Source organism: Pygocentrus nattereri, chromosome 28 (assembly GCF_015220715.1).
Source record: "Pygocentrus nattereri isolate fPygNat1 chromosome 28, fPygNat1.pri, whole genome shotgun sequence".
Taxonomy (NCBI): domain Eukaryota; kingdom Metazoa; phylum Chordata; class Actinopteri; order Characiformes; family Serrasalmidae; genus Pygocentrus; species Pygocentrus nattereri.
In genome coordinates this window covers 16,477,400-16,498,189 of record NC_051238.1, presented here as the reverse complement: position 1 = coordinate 16,498,189, position 20,790 = coordinate 16,477,400, and the positions used below count along the sequence as shown (strand labels likewise).

Genomic DNA, 20,790 nt, shown 5'->3' with positions numbered 1-20,790 from the left:
GAAATGGGTTTCTCAGTGTCTATATATTGTCACTGCCCTGTCAAACCTTGTAGCTCAATGTTTTTTTTGTTTTGTTGCTGTTGTTTTTTACCTTAACCCCATTCTAAACTGCCAGCTGCTGCAACTTTACTTTTAATGTAAGTCAATGGAACCAGACACTGCAAGTCATTTTGGCCTATTTGGTTTCGTCCATTCATCATGAAATTTACACACAATGTAAAGGGTACATTAAAAACTCCTAGCAAGGAGAAGTATAGGCAGTCATCTTTACGGAAACACAAATGAAACCCGCTGGAAGCCCACTGACAGGCCCAAAGTTTTATTACACACTTCTATAACCTAAGAATAGCACAGCCCGCTTTCATTGAAGTCCCTGCAGTTACTACATAATGTCATAAGCTTGGGATTTTAATGGGTTAAGCTTAATTTAATTTGCAGAATATTTCAAACACTTTCCTCAGTGGAGACAGTTTAAACATGTTTCAGAGGACACCAAACCTACTGTTAAAAACCTCTTCAGAAGACCATCTAAATAACAACAGTATTACCAAAGCAGCGACTTGAACCCCAGTGTCCTGCATACTAGGCTGTAATGTTATATACTATGCTAGCTCATTAATATAAACTAGTGAGTGTAGTCTGTAATTAAATGCGCCACACTTTCTTTTTTACAATAACACAAACTTGGTTTAGCGAGTTTTTAGCACTTTTTACTATCGTGCAAAGTGATGCGTTCTTAAAGAAATTGTCAGTGCTTTTGTTGGTGGGGTTTCCAGTGCTGTGGAGATGTTTTTGTCCATGACAGATCAGAGTTAATGAGGTAAAATCGCCACAGGTTGTCAGTACTGCATCAGAGTGGGCACCCAAGAGTGAAGCTCATCAAACCTTAACCAAAAACTACCTCTATTCCCATTTCTTTATCAATGGCAACATAATGCACAATTATTATACATGCTGATGAAAAGGGCATTTGTACAATGTAAGGGCAAAAGGACAAGGGCTTAAGCACCCTCTGGGGTCTATCTGTGCACTGGTCCTGGTTGTATTGCTACATATATTTTAAGACTGATTCTGAGGTCTTCAGTATTTGGCTTGTTTTTTATATTTTATGTTCCAAAATGTCAAAATGCAATGGATCCATCAGGAAAAAATTCCAGTTATTTAAGCATGAGTGAGTTCAGAGGGCAAGCTCATCCTCGCCCATTTCACCCTGACAGGAGGCACCCAGATGTCTAGTTTTAATCAGTGGTTTCTATGAAATACGGTAAATGAGAGAACCTTGGAATTAACCGGGGGTGGTATTGGGCTCACAGTTTCAAATTCTGATACTTTCATTTACACTCATACCTTCATGTACTATTCACATGTTGACATTGTTACCTATTATACATAGAATTTTGTTTTATGGCAGTGAATAATTTTATTTGACTGAAGTTAGGAATTTGGAAATCCTGTCCATCCCGTTTTCAGTGACTCCCTGACCATCTCAAACGTCCCACTCAAGGGACTGGTGTTTATGTGCAGCGGACTGCGGTATGCTTTTATCTGACTAACGTGACCTCTCCCTCTTTCTCTGTCTGGCTCTAAACTCAAGTCCAGTGTAAGTCATGCCCATTTCTGACTTTGCCATCCCAGGACTCCCTTTGGTCTCTGGTAATCGTGGGAACTGCACGGTCAAGCCTCTAGAGGTGTGACACATGTTCATTCACACATGAGTGCAGCAGAACAGAACATAAACCACACAGCTCTCTCACGCTGTGCAGGGTAATTAAAACATAGAGGGGCTGTTACAGTAGACAGCGCTGCAGGGGTTGGAATTATTGAGTGAACAGCATCAATGCTGACAGTAATCTGTCATCAACAGCAGGGTGACGGATGAGGATAAATAATCAAGCTACATTATACACAAACCTTCCAGAAACAATCATGTGATCAGAACTTACACTTACAGGTTTATGTGAGTGTGTGAAGGCATGCTTAAATCCATTTAGCTCAAAGACCTGAACATGGAAACAAGAAGGGTGAACAAGTGAGTGTTACTCTTAGCATTCCTGACTTGACGGTAGTTTAAAGCAGCAGAATCTTCAGACGTGAGAAAAGCAGCACCATAGACATGAAAGTGTGGTAATAGTTACATTAAACGGTACATCAATGTATCAAAGAAATCCACTCTTTTGTTTTCCCACATAATGGAGCTGGGTGTTGATATTGGTAGGAACAATTGGATACCATAGAAGACATCATTTGCACACAGTAGGTCAAGGTTTGATTCCTTGACCAGTTTGGAACACCACTATTATACTAGTAAGAGAATAAATGCAATAATCCATGCAATAAAAGATGCCATGGTTGAAGAAAGTTTTTGGAAACTTGCTTTGTCTACTTCAGTAAAAATGATGTAAACGTTTTACTTTACACTGCTTTACTGAACCCTACTACATAACATTGACATAACCATGACAAACATATTATAGCAGACATCAGATGTCAACAGTTGTCATGACAGATAATAATTCCTGTCATGTCACATACTAAATTTCACACTCTAATGTACATTAGTTTGCTTTCATGACATAAAACATATGTCATGGTACAAAAAAACAGTAATGGTTATATGACATCTCCTATTTCATGTTTATGGCATGGTTATATGAGTATTGAGAAGGATTCAAGTAAAGTGTTGCTGTATTAACTTTATCAGAAAAAACAGACAAAGTTTTCTTTTGGAGGCATAATTTTGTCTATACATCGAGGCTCACTCCCTATGGGTGGCCCTACCTCCCCCACAACTTAACTAGCCTGCACAGACATCTATTAGCTAATATAACAGAACTGGCACTTAGTGTTCTCCTCCAAGTGTGTTGAGCACTCTTGTACACTTGTACAATGGCATTGCCTTAGTGGTAGTTTGATAAAGATGTGGAGGCGCTTCACGTGTCTCAGAGGCAGCGTGTGCTGGCCTTCCCCCTCCCACATGGATAGCACTGTGTAAACATAGGTAGCGACTGGACTTCACAATGAATAAATTGTGGGAAAAATGGCATAAACAATACTTAGCATTAAAAAAATATAGTGTCGTAGGTTCTCCAGTGATCCCAACCTAAAAATAATCTAATACTCTCCTATTTCTTGCTAATCAGTAGAACAGTATGCATGTGATTTATAGAACAGATCACATATGATTCTGCATCAAGGGCAAGGCTTAGCATCTGACTATAATTTCTCTTTCATTGTATATTAAGCCATCATTCTTATATATGTTTATTTCAACTATATACACAGCCATCTCCTGTCACTCTGGATTACATATCTAGACATTTCCCCATCGTTTGCTGGGGTTGAGGGCAGTGGGTTGTGATGGAGCATGGAGGGGGGCAGCATGGAACTTGCTGTGCTCACTGATTCAGCTTCATAATGAGCTAACATGGTTGACAGCATCCTTTCCTGGGATGGGAGTCCGAGGGAGGGGTGGCAGAGGTGAGGGGGTGTTTGGTGGGATGGAGAAGGAGAGAAGCTGACAGCTACCTTGCACCTCACCCTAATGATGCAATACAGTGCGCTGACAGTGCCCCTCTTCTGCTTTTCCTCTCCTGTGTTATTCCATTTTAGTCACTGTGCTCTTTTAGACTAAGTCATTATTGTAAGCTTATGACAGTAAATGAGGAATGTAAGCATTCAGACACTTGTTTGTTTCCTGTAACACCAGCACTTGTGGGGAAGTGATTATCTGCAAGCAGTAAACTCTTAGTTTGTGTGTGTGTTTTGTTGTCTCTCTATAGCAAAGCAAGGTAAAGTGTTGTTAGGACAGTAACAACATTGTGAGTCATTTAGGTCTTTGGTGTCAGGCACTGTGTATTACAAGTGTCATTAAATGAATAGACCACCATTTTTCAACATAATCTTTCCTTGCTGCATCTGTAACGTACAGTCAATTACCAGGGTTGAGAATTTTGACTTCCCTGTATTCAGTAATTGAAGAGAAAATCTGGTGACTCAAACTATACCTATAATAAATGGGCAGATGCTAAGACACCTTCCACTGACTGCAAAAAATGATACCCTGACATGTGTGATCACCATAAATCTAATCAATATGTCAAATAGTTCCCATTATGTGATTGTTGTGAGAATATTGTAAATCTATCCAACCTGTTTCTAAACATTTATCACTTAGCTAATCTTCTCCGGTGAAAGCATACTATTGGTTGATACTTTTGCTTGTTTCAATCATTTATATAGGTTAAGTAATTATAATCCAGATGTTTCTACTTGCCACAGTATTTTTTTGCAGTGACATAAATGTGTTTTAAGTCAAGAGATGTTCTGTTTGCTTATTAAGTGCAGGCAAATTATGGTCTGCCATAACCAACTGTGTGCTACAGATGTGGCAGGCAGAGAGCAGGTTTAAAAAAACAACAACAACTTAAAAAACGCTGGATTATTGCTTTAGGCAGGACCACAGGAGGGTGTTCTGAGTTGGGCTGCTGAAATTTTAAGCAGCATATTATGCAAAACGAAATGCATGTTTTTTTTTCATTTGAATTTTTTGGACAATTTGCATTAAACAGAACACGTCACAACGTGCTAGAAAGCGTGAAAAGGCAGCAATATGCATATATTACTGACACATCAAACTGCTGATGCACACTCTGCTCACTCTGATCGCTCTCCTTCTGGATAAACATTATGCAAATGAGCTAAGCAGTGGCCAATCAGATTGTTGATATGTGGCATGGTAATTGACTGTGACATGCCCGTAGTTGAGCTGCGGGCTGGGATTTAACATTCAAATACACACCGAGTGGGAGGAATAATGGTTGAGAAAAACCTCACATGTTCATAAAGAGGAAGATGGTAATGTTAGATTATTACTTTAAGTTTAAAAAAAACAATATTAGGCCACTAAGCAGTGTGCGGCGACTACAGATATTGAAAATATGTAAATAAAACAAAATAAAAATACACCATTTCAAATCTTCCCCATAAAGCAAGCATACTTTTATTTTAAAGTTCATTTTCTTTATTTTGTTTATGTTTATATTATTTTTAGCAGTTGCAGTTAAACAATCCTGAAATCCCATGTACATGCATTTAGGTGTACAATCACAACCCACCCTCATGATTTAACTCATTAATTATGAATGATGGGCATATATCTTAGGAATTTCCTTAGGAATTTGAAAACAGTGCTTGCATAGCCGACCTTAGCACTGTTGTAATAATGTAGTCCCTTGGATATTTCAGACATCTGAGTCATTATTAGACTAGATGGCTTATGAAAGCATACAAAACATGTTAGTATCACTGGTCTGCAGTTACTTGTTTTTACCTGTGGGGGTATGATTATTTATTAGCAGCAGTCTCTTTGTTTGTGCGTATTATATGCTGAACATCATGGCAAAGCCGTGGATCAGTGACATCATCACAAGACACAGCACCAGTGACATCACCGCAGGACACAGAGCCAGGTCTCAGAGTGTCCAGAGCAGTAGTTCATCAAGCCATAAAAGCTATTTTAATCTAAAGGGACACTCTCTGCTAAATGAAATGAAACATACCAGCTTGCTAAGTGTGCCTGAGTATGAGAGTGCATGTGCGAGAGTGAGCGAAGTTCAGCCCGCTTCATTAAGCGTCCACTGAAACAAACAGCCATTGGTATATCAGTTTGCATTTCCACTACACAAACAAACATGCTCCCCCCCCAACCCAATTTCCTGCCCTCTCACGTCAGCTTTATTTGCCATATAACTCACAGGGCCTCAGGAATAAAAAAAAAGCTGAAATGCAGAGTGGTGCAGAGGCCCTCTCTCAGGAGCTGGATTTAGCCTGAGGTTAAGCAGTGGTACCACACGGAGCATTCGCAGGGCCACACAACTACAGGGCTGGGCATGAGGCTGGTACTTTAGGTCTCTGAGGTTGGGGACTACACATAGCACACATTCCAAGCATTTAACAGGGTAAAGACACAAGCATAAGCTTTAAATGTTCCCTCAAACATGGGGAATGTTTGCTTCTAGAAGAAAGATATGCCATCAGTCACTAGACCAGAAAACTGCTTTTCTCTCAGATACTTCAGCAGAGTAGAATACCTGAATTTTACACGGTTTGATAGAAGCCTAACTTTTGTATGGCTTAGCTGTGACCAACAACAGCTAGAAAATAAAGCACTATGACTTGTGTGAAAGCTGGGTCTCTTTTAGTAAAAGTGAATGCTACAATACTTTTACTTGTACCTAAATATAATGGTGAGAAAAAGGGATCTACGCTTTGCTCAGTTAATTTTTTTCTGTTTAATTACTTTACTCTGATGACTTTATCTGTACCTCTGACTTTAGCATTTAATTTGAAACTAAAGAATCCCAATAATCTCAAACTTCAGTTCTATACTGGTAGATGCTGGATGTACTAAGAAGTTCCTTAAGAAGTTAGTTAAAGGGGCATTCCAGGCTAAAGCTAACATTTAACATGTCATTCGTTCTGTAGTGTAATATCCTCTAACTCAGCCTCATCTGATTGACAGAATCCACGATTTACTTGTTTTTCCATCAATGTTGTAACACTACAATTCCCAGCATGCATTGTACAAATAGATCATAAAACTATTGGATCTCCCCACCACAGCGATAAAGAAATGCACTGTTGTAGAGGCATCATCATCGCAAGACACAGCACCATGTACAACCAAAACCAAAACACATACAGTGGTATTTGGCTTTGGTTGTACAATCTTTAGCCATATGAATGTTCTGTGTATGATGTAGGAATATATTCAATGTAGGAATATATTGCATGGTGATCATGTGATCATGGAGAATCCTGCTGTGTTTTGTGTATCTGTGAAGACAGTTGTATCCAAACCTCTTAAAAATGAAGGTGTCAGTAATGGTACTATACTAAACAATACTACAGAAGCACCACTTTTGGTTCCCTTCCCTTGTATAGTGCTCTGAATGTAGGAATATATTGCTTTATGGGGGTTATTCAGTTCAGAAGGGTCTGTGAAACTATTTCTGATGCAAGATTTGGCTTCTATAACATTTCAAAACAGTTATCTTGAATAACAAGGGTTAGAACTGCTGTGACTGTGCAGGTTAGTGCTTGCATTGTAGTATATGTGGGTGTTTGTGTGACTCTTGATCTGTGTCAGTCTTGTCTGTCTGGTACAAGCTGTTATGTGGTGCCATTGTTTCATCACTTTTGTTGACGGGTCACGCATTTGGTTTGGTTATATAATACATTAATACACAAACAGCAACCTCTTACATTAACTGTGGAACTACACTTTTATAGATAGATTTGGCTGATATTAGTGACTCCAGTTGGTGCTAATAAAGGGTCATGTTTCATAGAGACCAAGATAATGAGGTTTCATTGGCTCTGGCTCACGTACTGATTTCCTGTAAACAGTCCATTGATAATATAATTCCCATTCAGCCCCTGGATTATTACACAACCCTCCTGTGACACAATTTCTGTTTCCCCCCAAATGAACCACTGAAATTAAAGGGTGAGTCAGACGGCAGAACAGGAATGAGCGAGTTTGTGTATGTGTGTGTCAGCCTGCAGGTAAGGGTAGGGCGTGCTTCAGGGCCTAAGAGTTTCCACTACAGAAAAAAAGGGGAGGTTTTCTTTTGAGTCAAGGAAATGAACAGGTACCATCAGCCAATTACATATTGGGAAAGAAAGTGACGGATAGATAGAGGAAGAGTTGTGAGACGAAAAAGAAAGAGTGAGTGAGAGGGAGAGAGTTAATGAAAGCCAGGGAGAGAAGCGTGAAGGATGTTCTCTGGCAGAAACACGCATGCGGTGTGTACGGCATGAGCATGGCTGTGAGGGCGCTGAAAGACTCCCTTGTTCCCATTTATGTGCAGTTCTCCCGGGACAAGTACATCATGGATGGAGCTCCGGAGAAGCTGCGCAGAGAGCTGGAGGAGGAACTGAAGCAGTGCAGTGAAGAACCGCGGAGCCATGCCTGGTACCACGGAGCCATCCCCAGACAGGTATGCTCACACGGCGTATGAAGCAGAAAGGAGCTGGATCAAAGATCAGGATGATTTGAGAGATGATAAGCTAAATATAATGGTGGACAACTGTTGTGCATTGTGTATGTGTAATGATTACGTAAAAATTAAGTTGTCAAAAAAGGTTCTTTGGAGCAATATCATAGAAGAATCACTTCTGGTTCCTTATGGCACCTTTCAGGAGAGTCTAAAGTTTAAAGAACCTTCACAGGACAATATGATGACATTTAGAATGAACATGCTAAATTATTTCTCTGAGAATATAATAAACATTATTACACTGGCCAAGTGCATGCTTCTTTACAAAGACAGCATAACTGGTCCTGTTTATCTGGATTTAGTACAGTTCAGTAAATGAACAATGTCACATAGTGTCATTGATGTGAAGCACTGCTCTTCTCACCATAAGCTATTTGATAACAGGGGACGCCCCCTTGTGGAGAATTTTCAGCCTGCTAAAACTCACTGTGAGTAAGTGAGTGGGTTATAAGCTGGGGCCATGAGGTGCTTTGTGTCTACAATATGTCAAACTACTATAGTTAACTTATTAAACCTCAGAAAAACGAAACATCGTAATGCATATTGTGTATCACAAATGTTGAGAAGTACTGTGGTGTTACATTTTTTCGATATCACCCACTCCTAATCCACATAAGGTAAATGATATCCAAAGTAAAAATTTTTCCTATAACCATACGGGCAGTCAAGAACCATTTAGGAACTTTCTTTCTTGTAATCCTGGATATTTTGGTATTATCTGTGCCTTAACCAATCCACTCATGTTCCCACTAAACTATGTATTACTTTATCTGACAAACACTCCATAGTAGTGAATGAATAAACAGTCTTAAGGTTAATAACTGAATAATAAGAATTCAAAGGGTTAACAAGCCCATCCTAATTGGAAGGACTATGTCTATAAGCCAGTGTTGACTTTCACTGCCATGTTTTTTGCTTAACTAGTTTTCTTTCTGTTTGTTTGGAGCGACACTGCACTGCTCTGGAATCATGCCTCCACTCTGGCAGAGGAACATTCGCTCTCTTTGTGAAAAATGATAATGAAATAAAGACATGTGGCTGTGTTTGCTACAGCTCATCCTTGACACAATATCAGTGTAGCAGTCTCCTGCTATGGAAGGTACACACTAGCTATTAAAACCCTATGACTTTAGTTTATACTTTTAGTTACTTTTCTTCTGCTGGTTAAGCTGGAAAACCAGGATTGAGTTCCTGTCCCGAGCAACTGCCGCATTACAATCTTGTGGTTCATGTGGCAACAAAGTGAGTTCAGTTAGCAGTATCTGAACATTAGTCAGTTCACAGGAGCTAAACCTGCCAGAACTGGAAGAGCCACCTTTAAGAAGAAAAGCACACAAAAGGAGCTACTAGCTTCAGTGCATAGTTGGCATTTTGAAGAACATGTCAATTTTTCTACATTTCCACCTTTTACGGAAATAGTTAGAAAGAAGTATCAACCTTCGCATTGTGTCTGGGGTCCCTAGACCACCGTGACACTAACTGGCTGTTCTTTATTTTATTAGAACAGTGATTTCAGCTTGCAGTCGTTTACTAAATGGTAAAAATAAAGTGAGTTCTGTGGCAAACAAAAGAAGTGTTTATATAACATATAAACCATGATATTACTTGTTATAACAATGTTTTGTTAATTCTGTTAATAACCTTTTATGGCCAATAGAAAAAAGCAGCTGTTTTATTTAATCCTTTCTGTTAATAACATGTTTTCTGAATGTTGCTGTTGCATGTAGGGATGCATCAATACCTTTTTTATGACTGACCGAGTTGAAGGTACTACTTGAAGGCATTGATACAACACAGCCCCTACAGACAGCTCTGTCTATGGACACATAAATGAAGTTTATTTTAATTCAAAACAACATGCTGCACATCCAAGAACTGAGCAGAAACTCTGATAAACTGTGCTACAGCAACTTTGCTAACTTGTTCCACACTGCGCACTGAAACTTAAAAGAAGGCAATGACGTACATGGTAGGACAATACAGTCTGTCTACAGCTCATTTTTCAAAGACAGCTTTTAAGAAATCACTATTAAAAAGTTTACACTTTGCAGTTCTATTTAGTTAAACAAAGTATATATGGACTTTTATACTATAAATGGGCTAAGATTGCACAGTGTGTTCATGGCAGCAAAATGCCAAGGTAGAATGTGTAAGCGTAAGTGAATGATATGGTCTGACTGCCATGGGGTCAGCAGAACTTTGCTGCAAAAAAGCCCTAACCCTAACCATCATTCACTCAGACTTTAATCATTGGCTGTGTACTGGATTTTAATTCCAAAAATAAATGAATAGGCTAAATTACTCATACAACATGAGTCTTCCTCAAACAGTGAGGAACTAAAGGCGATTTCAAAACTTCAGGATTAAGGTGCAAGATGAGCTGGCTGCAACTGAGTCTGTCACACTGCATATCCACACCAGGCCTAATTCAGAACCATTCCAAAAAAAAAAAAAGAAAAAAGAGATTGAGAGAAACGTAGCAGATGGGGGTGCTGTGCCCAATCTCTGCTCTTTCCCACGCTTACAGGGCTTGACTATGAGCCATGAACATGGAGATCAATCATTCAGCATGCTCATTAGAGCCGGCTCTCATTGGTCAGTGTGGAAAAACTGTCATCGGACTTTCAGATATATGCCGTTTGTGTAACATTATAGCATATATCATATGATGGCCAGAACTTGTAACTTTGTGCACCCTTGTGTCTGTTGCTTACACAGTAAACATACATGTACTAAATTGTGGGCATGAACATGAAACCAGTTAATCCCCTAAAGATGTGGCTCACTGAAATATTTAGTTTATATTTTCAGTTTTTCCCTCACCCAAACATAGTAAACCATCCAAGACTTGTTTAGTGTCCACAATGTACTTCTTCAGTTTGCACTGGAGCTAAAGGCTAGTATAATAACAGTCTATCTCACCTAGATGATGGGTTACATACGCTTCCATTGCTTTTATGCTACATTAGCCTCACAGTCACTCAAAAAGACAAAAAGGATGTTATTTACTTTGATGCTTCATTGGTCTGATATCTTTAGAGCAAAACTAAGACATTTCAGACACCAAGCATGTCTTGGCTGGTCAGCTATAATTGAGAAAAGGAGAACATTTGGTCACTTTGAGTTTTAGTGAACCATTGTTTTAAATGCCAAGGGTCCTTATGTGAGCCACCCCCCATATTAGTTTCATATAAGTTATCTAATAATCCATACTGGTTAGCAGTTAATAATAAGCATCAGGTTTCAGGTTTAAATGTACACTTTGTTTTTGAGGTTATGCTCATGGAGATGCTTCTCTGAGTGCCGTGTCAGTCAGCAGTGTGTAAATGAAGCTCTGAGCATGAAACACACCCTATGATTATGCATTTTTCACCACACAAAGCCCCCTGGCAGCATGTGGGCCACAGCGAAGGTCACATTTAGTCACAACATCAGGCTACTTTCAACAGGAATGAGTCAGACCTGCTCAGCCAAAGTTGATAAAACAAACGACAGACAAGGAAAAAGGCGGCCAGCCTTTTCACTGATTCTGTTGCCCTTTCTGTGAATGGCACTGATAATAATTTGTGATTGATTTTGAAAGTTGAAGCTTGGAATTTCCTGGGAATGTTGCATCCCTACTGTTGATGAGGCTGATTTTCAGCATAACTTAAATATTGTATGACACCGGACAGGTAACAACCTGCATTATGAATCCTCTACACAATTGAACAAAACCACGCAGTGCAGATAGATGAGTGCAAAATAAATCACTGTCCTACTTCCACACTCAACTGCACTGAAAAGCTAAAATATATTCATCAAGCTTAAATGATCTCAAATCATTATTGAACATTTTAAAACATCTAGAATTACACAATGTAGAGTATGATTATCATGTATGACTAAATAGAAATGAACGTATTGTCTATACAGCTGCTGGAGTTTAAAGCATTAAATGGGTTTCTTCAAGCAGTTTTAGTGTAAATCTACTATAAGCATGATATGGGCCTGTTCTGAGACACTGATACTTCTGTAGACACTGACCTCATGTATGTCACCCCTTTCTGGCCTTAGTCCATAAATGATGTCTGAGAACAGCTGCTATGCGCAACCTCACTGCAGAGATCTTGGCCACACTTGATAATTTAGTTGATGTTTATCACAGCTAAGCTCGACAGAAATATTTGATTCTTTTAATAATGAAGAGTAAATAAAAGTAGTGGTTGACAGAGATTATTTGAAAGCCAAAACAGTGACCTAAGTGTCCCTGCCTCACAATCAAGCTTAAAGACCAACTATGTTAAATCCTTCAGTAATGGCATAATTGTTTCCTTTGCTGAAAACCAAACAAGTTCAGCAGCACTACATACTTGTTTTGTGGCCTGAGACCCACTGAGTGTAGCATACAGTACTGCACAAAAGTCAAAGACCACCCCGTATTTATTTAATTTCCAGTCAAAACAGCCATTAAGTACACATATGATCTCCTCAGAAATATTTCCTTGAAACTTGTTCTAACTTGTACTTAATAGCTGTTTTGACTGGAAATGAAATAATTATAGGTTGGTCTTTGCCTCAGTAGGTCCAAGGCCAAAAAATGATGCATAGGACTGTATATTAACCCTTTGGTATCAATACGTACCATTGAATACATACCGTATCAATACCATTGATACCACTGATTCTTCATTAATATTAATGAACTATCATTTATAATGGCAGAGGCTCTTATAAGTATTTAGAAATGTGCATTACTTAATGATGTACAATATCAAGTAAATTCTTGAGATACATTATGGTGTTAAGAGTTGGAAAAATGATAAAGCTACTGCATGATAAGGAGTGCTAATCACTGGCTTGACAAATGTATGCTTGTCCAACATTCCTTTCCATGTGCAATTGTTCATCAGGTGGCTGAGAACCTGGTCCAGCGAGATGGTGACTTCCTGATCCGAGACTCGTTATCCAGCCCGGGAAACTACGTCCTGACCTGCCAGTGGAAGAACAGCCCTCAGCACTTCAAAATCAACAAGGAGGTAGTGGCCATGAATGAGGCCTACTCACGTGTGCAGTATCTGTTCGAGAAAGAGGGTTTCGACAGTGTTCCTGCTCTGGTCAGGTACTACGTTGGTAATCGTCAGCCTGTCTCTGAGGTAGTGGGGGCTATCATCTTTCAGCCCATCAACAGAGCACTGCCGCTCAGGTGCCTAGAGGAGAAGTATGGAGTTGGTTCTATACGTCTGGAGGCTGGCCACAGAGAGAGGAAGAACCAGAGTTCCAAGCGACTGAGCTTGAACATCATGAACGGACACGTCCCTGATCACACCCTTGGCCGTGGGAACCTCCTCAGGTGAGGAACAAGTTCAGAGCATTCTGTCGTCTGTATCCCTGTCATACCAGTGTGAAAGGGTGTGAAAATGCAGCGGTGTATTAAGGTGGTTGATGTATTGTTTCTATGCATTGTGATGTAGCAAATTTGAAGGTGGCAAACTCCAGGAATCTTAAAGCCATTACAAACCGAACATGACGTGAATAAATAAAACTATTAATTCAGATGCGTTTTCTTTTTTTTTTATCTCAACATCAAAACTACTCACACCAGAAGTGAAGCACTTTTTTCCCTATGCAGCAAAAAAAATAAAATAAACAAAAGAAAGTCATCAAGTGACAAGAAGCCATCCAAAAAGACATGCTCACAGTGATACTGGGAAGGCTACTTTCTGTTTTGGAAAGGTGAAAAGAGAACTGAGAGTTTCATCTCTTCATTCAAGAGCCTTATAAATTTCACAGAAAGATCAGATGTCTAACTTAGTTTGAGCTGCTTTTGGAGATGCAGTTCCACACATGAAAATAATTTGATGTTGTATGTATACATCTCCATCCATCCATTTTCTAAGCCAATTCACCCCCAGGGTTGTGGGGGGGTGCTGGAGCCTATCCCAGCATTCATCGGGCGGAAGGCAGGATACACCCTGGACAGGTCGCCAGTATAAATATTATATATATATATATATATATATATATATATATATATATATATATATATACACACTGCTCAAAAAAATAAAGGGAACACTTAAACAACACAATATAACTCCAAGTAAATCAAACTTCTGTGAAATCAAACTGTCCACTTAGGAAGCAACCCTGATTGACAATCAATCCCTCCTACCAGGAGACAGGCAAGTATACCAGGAGATGTGGAGGAGGCCGTAGGAGGGCAACAACCCAGCAGCAGGACCGCTACCTCCGCCTTTGTGCAAGGAGGAACAGGAGGAGCACTGCCAGAGCCCTGCAAAATGACCTCCAGCAGGCCACAAATGTGCATTTGTCTGCACAAATGGTTAGAAACCAACTCCATGAGGATGGTATGAGGGCCCGACGTCCACAGATGGGGGTTGTGCTCACAGCCCAACACCGTGCAGGACGCTTGGCATTTGCCAGAGAACACCAGGATTGGCAACTTCGCCACTGGCGCCCTGTGCTCTTCACAGATGAAAGCAGGTTCACACTGAGCACATGTGACAGACGTGACAGAGTCTGGAGACGCCGTGGAGAGCGATCTGCTGCCTGCAACATCCTTCAGCATGACCGGTTTGGCAGTGGGTCAGTAATGGTGTGGGGTGGCTTATCTTTGGAGGGCCGCACAGCCCTCCATGTGCTCACCAGAGGTAGCCTGACTGCCATTAGGTACCGAGATGAGATCCTCAGACCCCTTGTGAGACCATATGCTGGTGCGGTTGGCCCTGGGTTCCTTCTAATACAGGACAATGCTAAACCTCATGTGGCTGGAGTGTGTCAGCAGTTCCTGCAAGATGAAGGCATTGAAGCTATGGACTGGCCTGCGAGTTCCCCAGACCTGAATCCGATTGAGCACATCTGGGACATCATGTCTCGCTCCATCCACCAACGCCACGTTGCACCACAGACTATCCAGGAGTTGGCGGATGCTTTAGTCCAGATCTGGGAGGAGATCCCTCAGGAGCATGCCCAGGCATTGTAGGGAGGTCATACAGGCACGTGGAGGCCACACACAACACTGAGCCTCATTTTGACTTGTTTTAAGGACATTACATCAAAGTTGGATCAGCCTGTAGTGCGTTTTTCCACTTTAATTTTGTGTGTGACTCCAAATCCAGGACTCCATTGGTTAATAAATTTGATTTCCATTGATGATTTTTGTGTGATTTTGTTGTCAGCACATTCAACTTTGTACAGAACAAAGTATTCAATGAGAATATTTCATTCATTTAGATCTAGGATGTGTTATTTGAGTGTTCCCTTTATTTTTTTGAGTAGTGTGTATGTATATATATATATATATATATATATATATATATATATATATATAGCCTGTCACAAAAGAGATTAGATATTGCTCTTGAGTTGTGATGGTTTTTGGTACATAAGCCACACAATTGTCAGTGGTGGACCTCTATGGGAAAAAGATTAAATTTAGGATATAATATAATACAGGGGGAGGAATTACAAGAAGAGAACACAAACTGTTTCATTCTATGTTGAAAGCATATGTGATCTCAAAATGTTTTGCTTTAATCTTAAGCCAACAGAGATTAAAAAAATTCTTGTGGCTAAGGAGGGGATAACCCGTATGAGTATGTGTGTCAGTGAGCGAAGCTGAAAAGAGAGAAACCCAACATGATGCAAAATGCCAAAACAAACCTTGACAAAAAATGGCCCAACAAAATTAAAGGCTTCTTTTCAACAGACGACGCACACATATACAGCGTATAAAATTACTACTATGTTACGCGGCAACTTCTCCAAAGCTGTTCAGATGAGCGGCCCTGTGTCTAACTGTCCCATCTCTGTCCTTCACAGCACCAAAGACAAGTGCGGGAGCCAGCCGGCGTGTTTGAACCATGTTCAGGAGCGGAGGGGGCCGCTAAAGACCCATCAGTCCGAAAGCTTTCTTCCACTGGGTGAGCACGCTAACATCCACTTTCATCCTCACTAATGCACGCTCCCTCTCTGACGGTCTGCTGCACTGACAGCCTTGAAAACCCTCTATTTTCCTTCTTGCATGTTCCACTCTGTACCTCAGCAAAAGTCTTTTCTCAAAGTCAACGTGGCATACTTACTTTGAAGTTCACTTTTAGTTGTTGAGAACGTGATGTGTGAAGTGAGACGTGGAATTGGAATGCTAAGTAATTGTTTTTAGGAGGAAGGTTATGCAGGATGATATTTCATTTTTCATTTTGTTATCAGAACATTAGCTTGAATACATCTCTTTTAGTTTGAAGTGTCTATAAAAGCTGTAAGTGACAATAAATTTATAAATAATGATATCATCAATAATTCATCCATCATCTTTTGTTTCCAGGCTCCAGGCCTCAAGCTCAGACCCACCATATGGAGATCCAGTCGTGCCCCAAGTCTCCTGTGTTCAGGACGGGCAGTGAGCCTGCCCTTAGTCCAACAGTTCCTCGCAGAATGGCTTTCGATACCCAGCCGGGCGAGGCCATCCGGGGCTCCGACAGCCAGCTCTGCCCCAAGCCGCCCCCTAAACCTAGCAAAGTGCCCTCCGCAAGACTTCCCCGCTCTCCGTGCCTGCAGCCCCTGACCCCTGTACCTCAAGTGAAACCCCAGAAGCAGTGGCCTTCGTCCCACCAACAGCAGCAGCCAGTTAGCCTGGCCAGTCCAGAGATGAACTACTGCAAACTGAGCCCTTGCAGCCCTGCTGAATGGGAAATGATTAGTGGTCTACAGGCAAATGCCAATGGATACGTGGAACGGTTGAAGACAGACGAGGAGAAAAGCAAAAGTGGCGGGACCACCAAGCTGGATCGCAGCTCCTACCATCACGCTATTGAGGCCCTGGAGAATGGCAGTGAGGAGGAAGATGAGGAGGAAGAGCAAAGAAAAGCAGAACAAGAGGCACCTGAAAAAGACAAGGCTAAAGGCTTCCGGAGGCCCATATTTGAGACAGTTTCCGCATTCAGGCCAGGGGACACTGACTTTAGGCTTCTGCCAGCAGAAAATAAGCCTCTGGAGATGTCTGTGCTGAAAAAGGCCAAAGAACTGGTGGTCACTCAGGACCCTAAGACCATTGCCAAGCACATCCTGCAAGCTGACTGTGAGGTATGCTTACAATACAACATCACTAAAATGCATTTAACTGTCCACTTGCCCCACTGAATGTTACAGAAATGGTTTGTCAAAAACAAATAAACAAACACACATTTACTTAATTTTTAAATGACCTCATATTTAGATCAGCCAAGATATGTTTGGAGTGCTTCTTTTAATATTAAACTGGAGCTATTTCTGCTAACAAATACTAGACATCAATAGTCATCCAAACCTTTTCCATAAATACATGCTCAGAAACAAGTAGACTCATCAAAGTGGTTTAGAACACACTATTACTTACTGTGAGCTGTAAATAAATAGCTGAACATACGGATTCAAAATTCGGCACACCACCTCTTGACTACCCTCAGCATTCTGCTACATGGTGACGTTCTACTGACCCTTATAGTTCACAGTAAGTCTGTGCGACCTGAATGAAGACCTGGATGCTGATCGACTTCATCTGGCTATGTGGAAAATTGCATAAATTAGAATTTTTTTGCCTTAAAATGATTACTTATGTGGTTTGTGATGCTGTATGACTTACTGTTATGTACCAAACCAAACAACAGTACAGACAAAGTCCAGACTTCAAGATGACTGCTAATAGTCTGTTTTTAGCTATGTCGCATACTTTGTCTATTTAAATACAATATTGTCATAATGTCATACACATTAGCCTTCACAAGAGCAATACTAGAGCTACAAGACACAACAAGCAATGAAAGTTCAGACACCAAACATGTTTTGGCTGGTGGACCACATTTGGGGATGGAGAAAAAAAAATGAGTGCAAATTGAATTTGTTCACAGAAATAGTCACACTTTCTGGTGAGTGGTTAATACAACCACATCTCAAAGAAACGGATGTGTTGCCTTTTGGTGGAATCTGTTGGGGGCAACGTTACTAAGTAAATGCTAGACTCTTACAGTAAAAACCTTGGGTCGGTTTATAAAGACATTCCACAAAACCATGGTTTTCCATGCAACTTCTAATGAAACGGCAAAGGATAAACCACCCATCCACACCCACAGGCTGACTACAATCAGTAGTGACAGGTCCATAATTAGCATTTCCATGTGACTCTTGCTTGTTCAGACAGTAAGTTAGAGACTGGTTCTTCCTGCCAGCCTGGTAGAGACCTGGAGGCAGGGTCGAGGTGTTTAGCTGTGTCAGATAACATGAGCTAAATGCAGAGAATGACTCCAATTAGGTCAGGATCACAAACTGCACTGGGTGTCTTTTTCGAGAGGAAAATTATCTGTTTTAGACTCATTTAAGTCTCAGTAAAGGCACAAGGCTGTTTGTTTGGATATTTGTAAATTAGATCACAGACTGGCTATTTATATCAGCCTCCAGACTAACTATATGAACAGGAAAACAGCAGGATGGAATCTACCTCTTAATATCTCTGTAAGCAAGGTTTAGTAACATTAAGCTTCCTTTTCATTTGTTTTTAAAGCAAGAACATTCAGTGCTAAGTGGTGGGTGTGCACTTCCTAGGTTGCCAGGATACTGAACGTTTCTGATGAGATGAAAGGTCAGATGGGTGTGACCTCTGGGTTGGAGCTGGTGACCCTTCCGCATGGAAGACAACTCCGCCAGGATCTCATGGAAAGGTAAATAGTACCCTGTTAGTTTCCCTCACAGCTGATGCCCACTGATGCTCTACACTGTAGAGACAGGCATACATGTGTAATTGGTCAAGTTAGCAAAGAGTGAATATTGCAATCGAGAAATCAGAAGTCAGATTTATTTGTGTAGCGCTTTTTGCAACTGTTGTCACAAAGCGGCTTCACAGAATTCCAGTAAAGGCAAAGTTTTAATGTGAATGTAAAAACCCCATGGTGAGCAAGCCAGGGGCGACAGTGGCAAGAAAAAACTCCCTCAGAGCTGATGAAGAAACCTTGGGAAGAACCAAGGCTCACAAGGGTGGACATATCCTCCTCTGGTCAAACTACCTACAAAGTTATTATACTACTAATATTAATAGCAGTAGTAGTAGCAGTAATAGCTAGGAGTCCATGAGAAACTTCAATGTAGGGTGGGCAGCTAGTGTAGCTGTATAATACTTTCCAGTCAGCTTGACAGTGATCATTTTTAAATATGTGGCTACTGGACAGTAATCCGAAACCCAAACTGCAACAGTATAGCCTAGATATATAGAGTAATTTTTCTAAATTTTGGCACAAAGTTCAAAGTTAAGCATGTAAACAAAGCCATTCAGATTATTCATTCATTGATGTGAACTGCTCCAGTGTAGGGAAACTGACAGAGTCAGAATTATTTACAGCTGCGGGTTTAAAGCTGTACAGTGTAATTTTGGGGACTTGGGGACCTCTCTGGCAGAAATAAGTAATTGCATGCAACATGCAGAAGAGCCTTTTGTAACAGTGGCTGTGCTTCAGACCCAGACACGAGCAAATAAACCTAACGATTGTGAGTTTGTTGAGAAGAGAATTTAGAGATCGCCATCAAAACTTGGTGAGGACTTCTGAGGACGTTAATGAATAATCTTCCAATGTCATCATATGTTCATTGATGTAATTGAGATTTTGTGTAAGATCAAAACACTGAGCTGGATCTACTTCTTGAGGCTGCACATGTGATGTTAATACACTAGTCCAGTCGTGAAATTTCCTCGCTACTAAGTATTCCACAGTCAACTGTCAGTGGTATTATAAGAAAGTGGAAGCGATTGGGAATGACAGCAATTTAGCCACAAGTGGTCGGCCATGTAAAATAAGAGAGCGGGGTCAGCGGATGCTGAGGCCATAATGCGCAGACGTCACTAACTTCTACAGAACTCCAAACTTCATGAGGCCTTCAGATTAGCTCAAGAACAGCAGTGAGAGCTTCATGGAATGAGTTTCCAAGGCCAAGCAGCTGCATCCAAGCCTTACATCACCAAGCGCAATGCAAAGCGTTGAATGCAGTGGTGTACAGCACCAACACTGAACTCTAGAGCTGTGGAGACGTGTTCTCCGGAGTGATGAATCACGCGTCTCTATCTGCCAATTCGATGGATGAGTCTGGGTTTAGCGGTCGTCAGGAGAACGGTACTTGTCTGACTGCATTGTGCCAAGTGTAAAGTTTGGTGGAGGGGGGATTATGGTTATTATGGTGTGGGGTTGTTTTTCAGGAGTTGGGCTCCGCCCCTTAGTTCCAGTGAAAGGATCTCTTAATGCTTCAGCAGACCAAGAGATTTTGAACAATTTCATGCTCCCAACTTTGTGGGAACAGTTTGGGGACGGCCCCTTCCTGTTCCAACATGACATGACACAAAGCGAGGTCTATAAAGACATGGACGAGCGAGTTTGGTGTGGAAAATCTTGACTGGTCTGCACAGAGTCCTGACCTCAACCTGATAGAACACCTTTGGGATGAATTAGAGCGGAGACTACGAGACAGGGCTTCTCGTCCAACATTAGTGTCAGACCTCACAAATGCGCTTCTGGAAGAGTGGTCAACAATTCCCATAAACACACTCCTAAACCTTGTGGAAAGCCTTCCCAGAAGAGTTGAAGCTGTTATAGCTGCAAAGGGTGGGCCGATATCATATTAATGCCTATGTATTAAGAATGGGATGCCACTCAAATTCATATGCGTGTTAAGGCAGAGGAACGAATACTTTTGGCAATATTGCATGTAAAGA

General features: G+C 40.9%; 1 protein-coding gene across 6 annotated transcripts in view; it reads left to right on the top strand.

Annotated features, from left to right (window-relative positions):
• Positions 1-20,790, top strand: part of bcar3 (BCAR3 adaptor protein, NSP family member) — a 133,083-nt gene that overhangs the window by 107,309 nt on the left and 4,984 nt on the right. For all 6 annotated transcript variants that reach the window (XM_017693514.2, XM_037535929.1, XM_017693516.2 and 3 more), the window contains 5 exons: positions 7,872-8,000; positions 12,953-13,392; positions 15,885-15,985; positions 16,387-17,144; positions 18,639-18,754. In XM_017693514.2, coding sequence (XP_017549003.1) covers positions 7,872-8,000; positions 12,953-13,392; positions 15,885-15,985; positions 16,387-17,144; positions 18,639-18,754 — 1,544 coding nt within the window. The remainder of the gene's footprint in view (positions 1-7,871; positions 8,001-12,952; positions 13,393-15,884; positions 15,986-16,386; positions 17,145-18,638; positions 18,755-20,790) is intronic.